At 43.5% G+C, this 13991-nt stretch overlaps 1 protein-coding gene across 1 annotated transcript in view; it reads left to right on the top strand.

Moving 5' to 3' along the window:
- The window catches only part of LOC137369858 (parathyroid hormone/parathyroid hormone-related peptide receptor-like), a 173973-nt gene extending 160378 nt beyond the window's left edge, over nt 1–13595 (top strand). The window contains exons 12-13 of the mRNA XM_068031489.1: nt 2348–2389; nt 11218–13595. Coding sequence (XP_067887590.1) covers nt 2348–2389; nt 11218–11589 — 414 coding nt within the window. The 3' untranslated portion in view covers nt 11590–13595. The remainder of the gene's footprint in view (nt 1–2347; nt 2390–11217) is intronic.
- Nucleotides 13596–13991: the final 396 nt, after the last annotated feature.

The raw sequence follows: 13991 nt of genomic DNA, 5'->3' as shown, positions 1-13991 counted from the left end.
TAAGGAGTAGTGCTGGGGCCTCAGCTATTTACAATCTATATTAATGACTTAGATGAAGAGACAGAAAGTAATGTATCTAAGTTTGCTGATGATACAAAGGTAGGTGGAAAGGTAAGCTGTGGGGAGGACACAGAGAGGCTGCAAAGAGATATAGACAGGTTAAGTGAGTGGGCAACAAGATGGCAGATGGAGTATAATATAAGGAAGTGTGAAGTTATGCACTTTGGTTGTATGAATAGAAAAGCAGAATATATTTTAAAAAGTGTGCAGCTTGTAAGTGTTGATGTTCAAAATGACTTGGGTGTGCTTGTACAAGGAAAGCAGAAAGTTAGCATGCAGGTACAACAAGTAATTAGGAAGGCAAATGGCCTTTATTGCAAGGGGATTGGATTATAGGAATGAGGAAGCATTTTTACAATTGTACAGGGTTTTGGTGAGACCACATCTGGAATACTGTGTGCAGTTTTGGTCTCCACATTTAAGAAAGAATATACTTGCACTGGAGGCAGCATAGCAAAGGTTCACTAGATTAGTCCCTGGGATAAGGGGGTTGTTCTATGATGATAGACTAAGTAAATTGGGCCTGTATTCTCTGGAGTTTAGAATAATGAGAGGTTATCTCATTGAAACATGTATGATTCTGGATAGGGTAGACACTGAGAGATTATTTCCACTGGTTGGGGAATCTAAAACATGGGGACACGATCTCAGGATAAGGGGCTGATCATTTAGGACTGAGATGAGGGGAAATAACTTCACTCAAAGGGTTGTGAATCTTTGGAATTCTCTACCCCAGCGGGTTGTGGATGCTCCATCGTTGAATACATTTAAGGCTGGGATAGACAGATTTCTGGTCTCTCAGGGATTCAAGGGGTATGGCGAGTGGGTGGGAAAATGGAGATGGATCAGCCATGATCATTTTGAATGGCAGAGCAGGCTCGATGGGCCATATGGTCTTCTCCTGCTCCTATTTCTTGTGTTCTTATGAACATATTTTGTTGACAAGACAAGGGGTTATGGTAATATGGTGGTCATCTGGTATCAGTAAAAATGACTATCAAGATGTTGAATTGTTATAAAAACCTAACTGGTTCACTAACATCCATAGGAGAAGAAAATCTGCAGTCTTTCCCTGGTCTGGCCTATATGTGACTCCAGTCCCACACCAATGTGGTTGATTGTGAGCTGCCCTCTGAATTGGTCTAGCAAGTCACTCAGTTTTAGAAGGTCCACCAATACCTTCTCAGGGCAGCTAGGGATGGACCATAAATGCGGGCCCTGCCAGCAACACCCACATTCTGTGAATGAATAAAATAAGTAATTTAACTGAATCAAGGTTTCTTGACTTTTTCCCATTAGCCGATTGGACTTCTGACACAGGTCATAATCAATTTCCATGTTTAAAAGTCTCCAAACCAAGCTGCACAGTGATAGTTTCTGATGGCTTGACATGGAGTGCAATCTCTACCCCTCCAGAGGGTCATATCCTACTTAGTGTCATAGAGTCATAGAGTTATACAGCACAGAAACAGGCCCTTTGGCCCATCGTGTCTGTGCCAGCCATCAAGCACCTAACTGTTCTAATCTCATTTTCCAGCACTTGGCCCATAGGCTTGTATGCTATGGCTTTTCAAGTGCTCATCTGAATGCTTCTTAAATGTTGTGAGGGTTCCTGCCTCTACGACCTCTTCAGGCAGTGCGTTCCAGATTCCAGCCACCCTCTGGGAGAAATTTTTTTTCCTCAAATCCCCTCTAAACCTCCTTCCTGTTACCTTAAATCTATGCCCCCTGGTTATTGAGCCCTTCGTCAAGGGAAAAAGTTTCTTCCTATCTAACCTATCAATGCCCCTCATAATTTTGTATGCCTCAATCATGTCCCCTGTCAGCCTTCTCTGCTCCAAGGAAAACAACGCTAGCCTTTTCAGTCTCTCTTCATAGCTGAAGTGCTCCAGCCCAGGCAACATCCTGGTGAATCTCCTCTGCACCCTCTCCAGTGCAATCACATCCTTCCTATAGTGTGGTGCCCAGAACTGTACACAGTACTCCAGCTGTGGCCTAACTAGCTGAGTGCAAACAGACTAGGCACAGACTGGCAGAGTCCAGGCTCAGAAGAAACAAAAAGAATGATTCACTTGCATCTGGTACTGTCCAGCCTATGTGTATCTCAGCTCTTGTACATGTATAGTATACAGTGAGTGAAAGGGAACAATTCACCCGTTTGTTCCTGTATGACATGTGTGAGTGCATCAGCACCAGACCCTGTATGTATAGAATGCAGCGAGGCTTTAATTATAGCAGATTAGCAGGGAAACTCCATTAATCTAACTGTTGTCCGTTTGACTTGCAGGGTTGCTTTGTGGCTGTTATCTACTGTTTTTGTAATGGAGAGGTAAGTACATGTGTACATGTGTGTGTGTGTTGGTTGGTTTTAGTAAGTGAGCAAGTGCCAGATGTAGATGGATGACTCACCTTGGATGACTCACCAAATTGATACATCACTTTGCCATGCTGAAGTGTCTCAAAGGTCAGGAATTTTTTCGTAGCTGACCCTACTCCGCAGCTGTAGACCTGCATGTTACTGAGGTTCTGTCACACTCCTGATGAAGTTAACAATGGTGGAGCATGAGAAATTGTCCGTCAAAATGTTTCACATGATAAATCCTGGCAAAGGAAATTTGATACAAGCGCATTAATTGTTGGGAAATACACTACCACATCATATGATCTCACGATCTGTATTGTCACACAGCTGAGTAAAAAGCTAATTGTTTCAGATTAAGGGGTCTCCCATTTAAGACAGAGATGAGGAGGAATCTTTTCTCTCAGAAGGTTGTGAATATTTGGAATTCTCTAGCCCAGAGAGCAGTGGAGGCTGTGTCATTGAATATATTTAAGGCTAAGATAGACAGATTCTTGAACTATAAGGGAGTCAAGGGTTATGGGGAACAGGCAGAAAAGACAGCAAAGGAGGACCAAAGGATTGATTAAGAAGGGGAAAATAGAATACGAGAGCAAGCTTGTAGGGAACATTAAAAACTGACTGTAAAAGTTTCGATAGGTATTGGAAGAGAAAAAGATTGGTGAAGACAAATGTAGGTCCCTTACAGTCAGAAACAGGGGAATTTGTTATGGGGAACAAAGAAATGGCTGATAAACTAAATGCATACTTTGGTTCTGTCTTCACAAAGGAGGATACAAATATACCAGAAATGTTGGGGAACACAGGGTTTGGTGAGAGAGAGGAACTGAAGGAAATCAGTATTAGTAGAGAAATGGTGTAGGGGAAATTGATGGGATTGAAGGCCGATAAATCCCCAGGGCCTGATGGTATGCATCCCAGAGTACTTAAGGAAGTGGCCCTAGAATTAGTGGATGTATTAGTGGTCATCTTCCAAGATTCTATAGACTCTGGAACAGTTCCTACAAATTGGAGAGTAGCTGATGTAACCCCACTATTTAAAAAAGGGAGGTAGAGAGAAAGCAGGGAATTATAGACCAGTCAGCCTGACGTCGGTAGTGGGGAAAATTCTAGAGTCCATTATCAAAGATTTTATAGCAGAGCACATGGAGAACAGTGGTAGAATCGGACAGAGACAGCATGGATTGACGAAAGGGAAATCATGCTTGACAAATCTACTGGAATTCTTCAAGGATGTAACTAGTAGAGTTGATGAGGGGGAGCCAGTTGATGTGGTTTATTTGGACTTTCAGAAGGCTTTCGACAAAGTCCCACATAAGAGGTTAGCGTGTAAAATTAAAGTGCATGGGATTGGGGCTAGCGTATTGCGATGGATAGAAAATTGGTTGGCAGACAGGAAACAAAGGGGAGGGATAAATGGGTCTTTTTCCGAATGGCAGGCAGTGACTAGTGGGGTACCGCAGGGATCGGTGCTAGGACCCCAGCTATTCACAATATATATTAATGATTTAGATGAGGGAACTAAATGTAATATCTCCAAATTTGCAGATGACACAAAACTGGGTGAGAGAGTGAGTTGTGAGGAGGATGCAGAGAGGCTTCAGGGTGATTTGGACAAGTTGAGTGAATGGGCTAATGCACAGCAGATGCAGTATAATGTGGATAAATGTGAAGTTATCCACTTTGGTAGCAAAAGCAGGAAGGCAGATTATTATCTGAACGGCTATAAACTGAGAGAGGGGAATATGCAATGAGACCTGGGTGTTCTCGTACACCAGTTGCTGAAGGTAAGCATGCAAGACCAACAGGCGGTAAAAAAGGAAAATGGTATGTTGGCCTTTATAGCGAGAGGATTCGAGTACTGGAGCAGGGATGTCTTGCTGCAATTATACAGGGCCTTGGTGAGGCCACATCTGGAATTTTGTGTGCAGTTTTGGTCTCCTTATCTGAGGAAGGATGATCTTGCTATAGAGGGAATGCAGCGAAGGTTTACCAGACTGATTCCTGGGATGGCGGGACTGACGTATGAGGAGAGATTGAGTTGGTTAGGATTATATTTGCTGGAGTTCAGAAGAGTGAGGAGGGATCTCATAGAAACCTATAAAATTCTAACAGGACTTGACAGGGTAGATGCAGGAAGGATGTTCCTGATGGTGGGGGAGTCCAGAACCAGGGGTCATAGTCTAAGGATACAGGATAAACCTTTCAGGACTGAGATGAGGAGAAATTTCGTCACCCAGAGAGTGGTGAACCTGTGGAATTCGCTACCACAGAAAACAGTTGAGCCCAAAATATTGTATGTTTTCAAGATGGAGTTAGATATAGTTCTTGGTTCTAAAGGGATCAAACGGTATGGGGCGAAAGTGGGAACAGGTTACTGAGTTGTACGATTAGCCATGATCATAATGAATGGCGAAGCAGGTTCGAAGGGCCGAATGGCCTACTCCTGCTCCTATTTTCTATGTTTCTATGTTTCTAAGTGGAGTTGAGGCCAAGATCAGATCAGACATGATCTTATTGAACGGCGGAGCAGACATGAGCGGCCGTATGACCTACTCCTGCTCCTATTTCTTATGTTCTTATAGCCGCACTCCCTGCCCTTTCCCCATAGCCCTGCAATTTTTTTCTCTTCAGGTGCTTATCCAATTCCCTTTTAAAAGCCACGATTGAATCTGCCTCCACCACACTCTCAGGCACTGCATTCCAGATCCTAACCACTTGCTGCATAGATGAGTTTTTCCTCATGTTGCTGTTGGTTCTTTTGCCATTCACCTTAAATCTGTGTCCTCTGATCCTTTCGCCAATGGGAACAGTTTCTCTCCATCTACTCTGTCCAAATCCCTCATGATTTTGAACATCTCTGTCAAATCTCCTCTCAACCTTCTCTTCTCTAAATAGAACAACTCCAGCTCCTCCATTCTATCTATATACCTGAAGTCCCTCATCCTTGGAACCCTTCTCGTAAATCCTTTCTGCACCATCTCTAAAGCCTTTACATGCTTACTAAAGTATGATGCCCAGAACTGGACACAATACTCCATTTGAGTCTGAACCAGTGTTTTAAAAAGGCTCATCATAATTTTCTTGCTTTTGTACTCTATGCCTCTATTTATGAAGTGCAGGATCCTGTATGCCTTTTTAACTACTTTCTCAGGCTGCAATGCCATCTTCAATGAATTATGTGCATATACCCACAGGTCTCTATGTTCTGGCACCCCTTTTAGAATTGTACTCTTTATTTTCTATTGTCTCTCCTGGTTTTTCCCATCAAGATGTATCACTTTATACTTCTCTGCATTAAATTCTATCTGCCACATGTCCGCCCATTCTACCAGCCTGTTTGTGTCCTCTTGAAGTTTATCACTATCTTCCTCACTGTTCACAATACTTCTACGTTTTCTGTTCATCTGCAAATTTTGAAATTGTGCCCTGCACACCCAAGTCTAGGCCATTAATATAGATCATGAAAAGCAGTGGTCCTTATACTTACCCCCGGGGGACTCACGGCATACCTTCCTAGCAACAGCGCTTCTGATATGTCTTCCTTTTTCCTCAACCAAGGATTCCCCCCTACTGTGGTTGACAGGGCCCTCAACCCTGTCCAGCCCATTTCCCACACTTCTGACCTCACCCCTTCCCCTCCTTTGCAGAACCGCAACAGGGTTCCCATTGTCCACACTTTTCACCACACCAGCCTCCACATCCAAAGGATCATCCTCTGCCATTTCCGCCACCTCCAACGTGATGCCATCACCAAACGTATCTTCCCCTCCCCTCCCCTGTCAGCATTCCGAAGGAATCGTTCCCTCCGTGAAACCCTGATCCGCTCCTCCATTACCCCTGACTCCTTGTTCCCTTCCCACGACACCTTCCCATGCAATCGACTGTACCCGAGCCTTCTTCTCTTTAAAGGCAACCCATTGTTCCATTACTGTTTTGCCTGCCAATCTTTCATTCCAATTTACCTGGGCCAGATCTGTTCTCACCCCACTGAAAATGGCCCTCCTCTAACTGAGTATTTTTACTCTCGATTGCTCCTTGCCCTTTTCCATAGCTAACCTAAACTTTATGATACTATGATGACTTTTCCCTAAATGTTCCCCTACTGACACTTGATCCAGTTGACCCACCTCATTCCCCAGAACCAGATCCAGCAATGCTTCCTTTCTCATTGGGTCAGAAACTTACTGATCTCAAAAATTCTCCTGAGCACACTTCAGAAACTATTTTCCATCTCTGCCCTGTACACTTTTACTATTCCAGTCTATATTCGGATAAAGTCTCTCATTATCACTACTCCAAAATTTTTACACCACTCTGTAATTTCTCTGCAAATTTTCTCCTCTATATCTTTCCCACTAGTTGGTAGTCTATAGAACACACCCTTATATTGTAATGGTATCGCTGTTGTTTCTTATCTCTAATCAAATAGATTCTGTCATTGACCCCTATATGACATCCTCTCTATCCAGCACTGTAATATTCTCCTAAATAAATACTGCCACCCCTCCTCCTTTCTTTCCTTCCCTATCTTTCCTGAACCCCTTTTATCCAAGAATATTTAGTACCTAGTCCATGTGGTTATTTGTCTGCAGCTCACCACCCTAATTTACCACACTTCGTGCGTTTACATTCATGCACTGTAAACTTAACTTAGACCTTATTGCATTCCCTCTTACTCTGACCCCACCTTACTATTTCTTACTCTAGTGCTATCTGTCTCTCCCAATTCTTTGTGAGCCTTGTTTCTCATTCTAGTGCTATATTCTGGTTCCCATTCCCCTGCCGACTTATTTTAAACCCTTCACAACAGCACTAGCAAACCACCCCGCCAGGACATTGGTCCTGGTTCTGTTGAGGTGCAACCCATCTGGACTGTATAGGTTCCATCTTCCCCAGAACCAGTCCCAATGTCTTGGGAATCTAAAGACTTCCCACTTCTGCAACATTTCTCCAGCTATGCATTCAGCTATAGATAGGGGACATATATCTATATCTATCTTCCTATTTGTATACTCACTGGTGCGTGGGAATGGGAGTAATCCAGAGATTACTACCTTTGTGGCCCCGCTTGCTAGTCTCCTTCCTAGCTCCCTAGAATCTGCCTCCGGGACCTCATCCCTCTTTCTACCTATGTTGTTGGGAGTGATATGAAACATGAGCTCTGGCTGTTCCCCCTCCCCCCTCAGAGTGCTCTGCAGTTGCTGAGTGACATCCTTGACCCTAGCACGAGCGTTGCACCATACCATCCTGGAATCACATCTTGGCCACAGAAATGCCCTAACTATAACCACCTTCTCTCATGTACAGCTGAGCCAGCTGTGGTGCTGTGGACTAGGCTCTGGCTACACTCCCCAGAGGAACCATCCCTCTTACCAGTGTTCAGAACTAAATACCAGCTGGAGAGCAAGATGCACTGTGGGGACTCCGACACTACCGACCTGGTCCTGCTCATCTGTCTGGCAGTCACCCATACCCTCTCTGCCTCTAGAAATGTGCTATCCACAAAACTCTCAACCTCGTGAATGATTCGCTGTGATGCCAGCTGCTGCTCAAACTCAAAAACCTGGAGCTTGAGCTCCTCCAGCTGATGACACTTCCTGCACATGTAGTGTTCAGGAGACGAGAAGTCGTGGAATTTCCATATGGAACAGGATGTGTATCTGATGGGACTGAGGTACCCTGCCATGCTGCAATCTTTTTGACTACTAACTAAACTTATCAGAAGTAATACTTAAGAAACCTCACACTTGTTTTCTGAAACCTGATTTAATTATTCTAGTTCCGTATCTTGCATTATACATCTCTCCTGATTTTCATCCATTGATTTCATAATACCTCCCAAAAGAGTGATTTAAATTGAGAAGGAAAATCCTGGGGAACATTTCCTGCTCAAAGCATTCCCTCATTTTATAATCAGTATACATAATTACAAAAAATTGATGTTTTACTAAAAACATTTTTTTTTCACCAACACAGCCCCACTATATTTGGCCTCTCTACAAGTTAGTTGTTCAAGTGAAATCAGCGATTGGGAGATATATCAGAGCACTTATGTAGATTGCCTCGACCATTCAACGTATGGTAGCTTAGTGGCCATGTTACTGGACGAATAATCCAGAGAATCATGAGTTCAAATTCCACCATGGCAGTTTGAGAATTTGGATGCAGTTTTAAAAATCTGAAAATGAAAAGCTGCTATCAGTAAAAGTGATTATGAATCTGTTGGATTGTCATAAAACCCCAACTCATTCACTAATGTCCTTTAGGGAAGGAAACCTGGTCTATATATGACTCCAGTCTCACACTGAAAGTGGATTTTACTACCATGTTGCAACAAAAGGTTGTTAATCCTGCAGCAATAACTTCTGTGTGATTCTGGCCCAGGTGTTTTCAGACAACATCTGTTGGGAGGAAGCAGGCTGTCTTTATGCTATTCAGCTACCTTAAGCTGTTTTTTTGTCGTAAATTCCAACTCTCCAACTGACTGTTGATGTCCTGGCCCCAACTCTTATCTTGGCTGGAGACACAGTATTTATCTCCCAGGAATGTGTGTGAGATTATGTTATCAAAGCAATAGTTATTTTATGGCTGTCAAGCCCTACAAGCGAAAGCAGTTTCCCATGTTGGGTATGAGAGTCTTCTAGCAACTAACTTTCTTATTGAAGTAAAGGTCATGTCTTGACCTGGGAGTTATAGTTTTGGAGACTTTAACATTCTCTGTCTCTTGTTTACAAGCCAGGAGAGATTCAATCTGGCTAAAATGCTGCGACAAAGCAGGCTAGGATACTTTATTGTCTTAGCATTAAACCATTTTTGTAAAATATTCTAACACACGCCAATGTAGTTGATTCTTAACTGTTCTCTGAAAGTGGCTGAACAAGTCTCACAGTTTTATCACCACTTTTTCAGGTCAGTTAGGGATGGGAAATAAATGCCATCTTTATCAGTGATGCCCATATCCCAAGAATGATTTATTCTAAAGTCAGTTTGCTGCCTGAAATCTGGATTGGCTGTCACATGTTCAATCCAGCTAGCAACAATAAAAAATCTTAACAATGAGGTACATACTTGAGCCTAGAGGTTACAATTGGCCATTTCATTATATGATAACCTAACACATTTAGGGATGTGTTTCCACCTTTGCCTCCAGGATGAAAAGGGCCTGTTGCTTATAGACTGCCTGTTTTACACCCCACCTAATTATTGAGAAGAAAATTGGATAGTCTGTTAAACAGATGGCTGACTGGTTTTCTGCCCAGCAATAAAAGTGGTTGGTGGAGCATGGAACAGGGGATGGTTGAGGCAGAAACTATCGCATTTTCTTAAGGGAAAACTAGATAATTATTTGAAGCCGAGGATACAGGACTTGCAGAGATCATGAGGCAGTGGAATTAGCTTTGGATTCTTCTGGCGATGAGCTGAAAAATGCCTCTTGTGCAATGAATTTCCATGCAGCTAGGTTCACATGTTCATCAAACATGGTCGTATTTGAATAGAAACATTAACCTATTTGTCTTAACACCATTGTTAAAATATGAAGGGTTTGACACTCACATATTACACAGTTTTATAATAACATCACCATTACTTGTGTTTTGAAACAAATAAGTCAATATTCTATTTTTTCCACTGATTATATAGGGCAGTGAGAATTGATTTCAGCATGGGGCAGTAGTTTGCCAATTACTGATTTTTATTTTTCTTCTCTTGAAAGTCATGGGCCTAGAAATTGGATTGCACTACAGCTGTTTTACAAGCATGAAACAGACACCTAAGAGACTGGTATTGTGGCAGCATGTGTGCGCTCATTCGCTGCCAGAAGTACATTGCCAGCCGTATTGGTTAGGACCCCTCTGTAGGTGTGTAGAGTGCATGTCTGAAAGTGGCAGCAGGTGCTATGTATATATAAATCAGGGGCTTAATGCCTATTTCAAGCCGCCTTTGTGAAATCCATTGAGAGTGAGCGCAGCGTGCGCTGTCCATTGTGTGGTTAGTTTCTTCAGGCGCTTGGCAGCCCAACGAGCAGTCCAGCAGTCCTCAAACGTCACGTTGGGGACCAGCACCCAGGGCGTAGATTTTACGTTTTTCTCTACCTTATTGAGCATCTGATCTTTCTGAGCCATCAGCCATGATCTTATTAAATGGCAGGGTAGGCTTGAGGGGCTGAATGGCCTACTCCTGCTCCTAGTTCTTATGTTTGTTCTTATACCCCCGCGTGTGCCCACCCTCCAACTTCCACCACCTCCACCTTCGACTGATGACTGCCTCTGAGACTTTTATTTATTTATTTTTATAGAGATACAGCACTGAAACAGGCCCTTCGGCCCACCGAGTCTGTGCTGACCATCAACCACCCATTTATACTAATCCTACACTAATTCCATATTCCTACCACATCCCCACCTGTCCCTATATTTCCCTACCACCTACCGATACTAAGGGCAATTTATAATGGCCAATTTACCTATCAACCTGCAAGTCTTTTGGCATGTGGGAGGAAACCGGAGTACCCGGAGGAAACCCACGCAGACACAGGGAGAATTTGCAAACTCCACACAGGCAACCCCCAGAATTGAACCCGGGTCGCTGGAGCTGTGAGGCTGCGGTGCTAACCACTGCGCCACTGTGCCGACTTGGAGATAATAAATGAAATAGGCCAGCAGACCAATTTGCCGTGATACTGCCACCAGCTAAATTAGGTACATACAGCGCACAGTCCCCAATTCAGATGCTATTCAAGTTCTAGGCTGTGTGTTCTGCTACTTTTGATTGTGTTTCACTGCCCTTTCCTTCAGGTCCAGAGTGAGATCAAAAAGGCATGGGGACGCTGGACCTTGGCACTTGACTTCAAGCGAAAAGCACGGAGTGGGAGCACCAACTACAGCTATGGGCCAATGGTGTCACACACCAATAACAGTATCAGTACCAATCTGACCACCCGAGCTCCACAAGCCCTCCACCTCAATAGCCGACTGGGTGGTGGGTTGCTGAACGGGCATCGGAATCTGCCGGGCTATGTCAAGAATGGCTCAGTCTGTGAGAATACACACCCCTCTTCCCTTCCTGAGCAGTACGGCAAGGACGACGAGCATGGCAGGAGTTTGGAGCCTCCAGCATCCTGCAAGCCTTCATTGGTCGTTGAGGAAGAGAGGGAAACTGTAATGTGACTGGTAGACACTTGCACAAGAAACATCCAACTCTGCACACAACTGCACTCCTCAACTATAAGACAATAGCAATGGATTAAATTTATCCTCCACTTGTTTCACTACACTGGCAAGAGCAGGCAACTCCAACTGGAAAAGACCCAATAAAATGTGGACAGAGAATCAGGAAGACATGACACATCCAACTACATCATGTTATCCTTTCTTTCCCTAAGGGTTGCCTGCATCTTTGAATAATTATTTAGATTTTAGTCAAGCACTGTTCCTCAATGTCATCACAATTGCCAATATTCAATGGGTAGACCCAAAACAGCATTGTGACACTCATTGCTTCTGCATGACCTGAATCTGCCAGAGTAAATCCTCTCTGCCACTAATATCTCACCTTCTGAAGGTCCACTCACCCTCATCAGTTGACCATGCTAGAGGAGCATCAACTGATTGCGTATATGGGGAAGAACAGGCAATCAAATACCCTCCTTTTATCTCTGTTGGCCGTTGTATTCAGTTTTGGAATTTGATCTACCCAGGTGATGTCTGGGTTTTTTTTTCTGAGGAGTTATCTTCAGCTGGAGGGACCACAAGATCTCAGAAATGAGAGTCTGGAAGATGGTTTCAGCAGAATCGTGTAAAGGTGGCAGTTTAAAGCATACCCTTTTCTCTAGATGGTTCCCGTTGCTGCACCAGTGAATAAAAGAGCTGCAGAGTCCCATCTGGGACATGTTAATGTCCTGGATCTCTTGCACTGATACTGGGGATATTAATCATTTGGACCTTTTTCATTTTGGGATTTAGGAATAATGGAGTAATAAAACGATCCAATAGCCAACTTCAGCACAGACCCAGAATAACAGAAACTTGGGGCTTGATTTTCAATCGGAGTTGGGAACCCACCGTCTGGATAATTTCTGGTTCCCGACCCCGCACCTACACTGCGTCAATCACATGATGCTATTTTTAAATGCTAATGCCCGAATTGGGCAGGAGGCGAGCTCGGCGCCCAATTAGAGGTGCCGAGCACCTTGCGGAGGTGGGAGCTGCCTGCCTGGCACCAGAGGCAAAGGCAAGTGGCTGCCATGATGGGGCCTCCCACTGCCTTGCCGAGGACAGCTGGCAGCTCCTCAGAGGGGCAGCACCAAATATAAAAGGGAACGGAGGTTAAATGGCCAAAACAAAGCTACTGTGCACATCCCCATGCAGGATATTGGTGCACCCAATAATTTTAAACATTAAAATAAACACTTTTCCTTTGTCTTGCATCAAACCCGACAGCTGTGCACTAACGTGCACCAGACTGTTCAGGTTTGCTGGAATCCCCTTCCAAAATTGTGATGTTCACCTCCCTGGCCCGTTAACAAGCTCCTAAAGGAGCTTAATGGGCTCTTAATTGAAGGTTGGCTTCCCTGTTCCCTCTCCCACACCCGCCCTGACATTGAAACTTGCGGACTGTCCCAGAGGCATCAGGTTCTGGAGACAACCTCTGGGACGTGATCTTCAAATCGTGTCTGCTCAAGCTGTCAACCCTGTGGCCCTTTGAAAATCCAGCCCTTGGAGAGAAGCCAATAGTTATAACAGTGCCATTGTTAAAATCCATCCAGGCACTATCTACAGGACCATGTGTTAATGCAACTGCAGGATTCCCAAATATCTCCAATGCTTTGAGCTGCATGGTGAAGTCCTTGAGTACAATAAGGCAACAGTGAAAATCATAACCTTCTCCACTGACCAGGCATTGATCTCCAAGTGTTAGGTATCAATGTTCAACTAACTTCATGTGCACTCACTCTCTGTTAAACTAATTGGAGTGCGATCAAAACACGTTGATGTTCAGGATATTGTTTCTAGTTGAGTTTGTGATGTTCATGTTGTTTGGTTAACAATTATGAGAAAAAAGGATAAATTATTATTTATTAATATTTCTTAAATGCAGAAGACAGTTTGTATCTTTCGTGATTGTGGGAAAAAAAATAAACTTGTTGGTTGTCTCTATAGTGACTGACAAGAAACAGTGAATTGTGTTCCATTTTGGATTGATGTCCTTTTATTATTATAAAATGGAGACCAAGGGATGAAAATCTGGGAGTTTGTCCAACAACTGGAAAGATCATTCACTGCATTTACATTAAATATAGTTCACATATGGTATTTAAAGGGGTTATGTTGTGTAATATTGACATAGAGGTCGTGAGTTCAAATTCCAACATAGCAAGTCAGGAAACCATATTCAATAAATCTGGTAATTTGTGGGTTGACATCAGAAAAAAATGTCTTTGTTCGCTAATGTCCTTCAGGAAAGGGAGCCTATCAGCCCTAACTGCCCTGGGCCTTCATGTGACTCTAGTTCTACTCGATGTGGTTGACGACTAATGTCCTCTGAAATGGCCTTGCAAATTGTAAAGTGC

This window comes from Heterodontus francisci, chromosome 5 (assembly GCF_036365525.1).
Source record: "Heterodontus francisci isolate sHetFra1 chromosome 5, sHetFra1.hap1, whole genome shotgun sequence".
NCBI classification, from domain to species: Eukaryota; Metazoa; Chordata; class Chondrichthyes; order Heterodontiformes; family Heterodontidae; genus Heterodontus; species Heterodontus francisci.
Note: the sequence above shows the minus strand (reverse complement) of the source record. Positions and strands in the feature narration are given on the sequence as shown.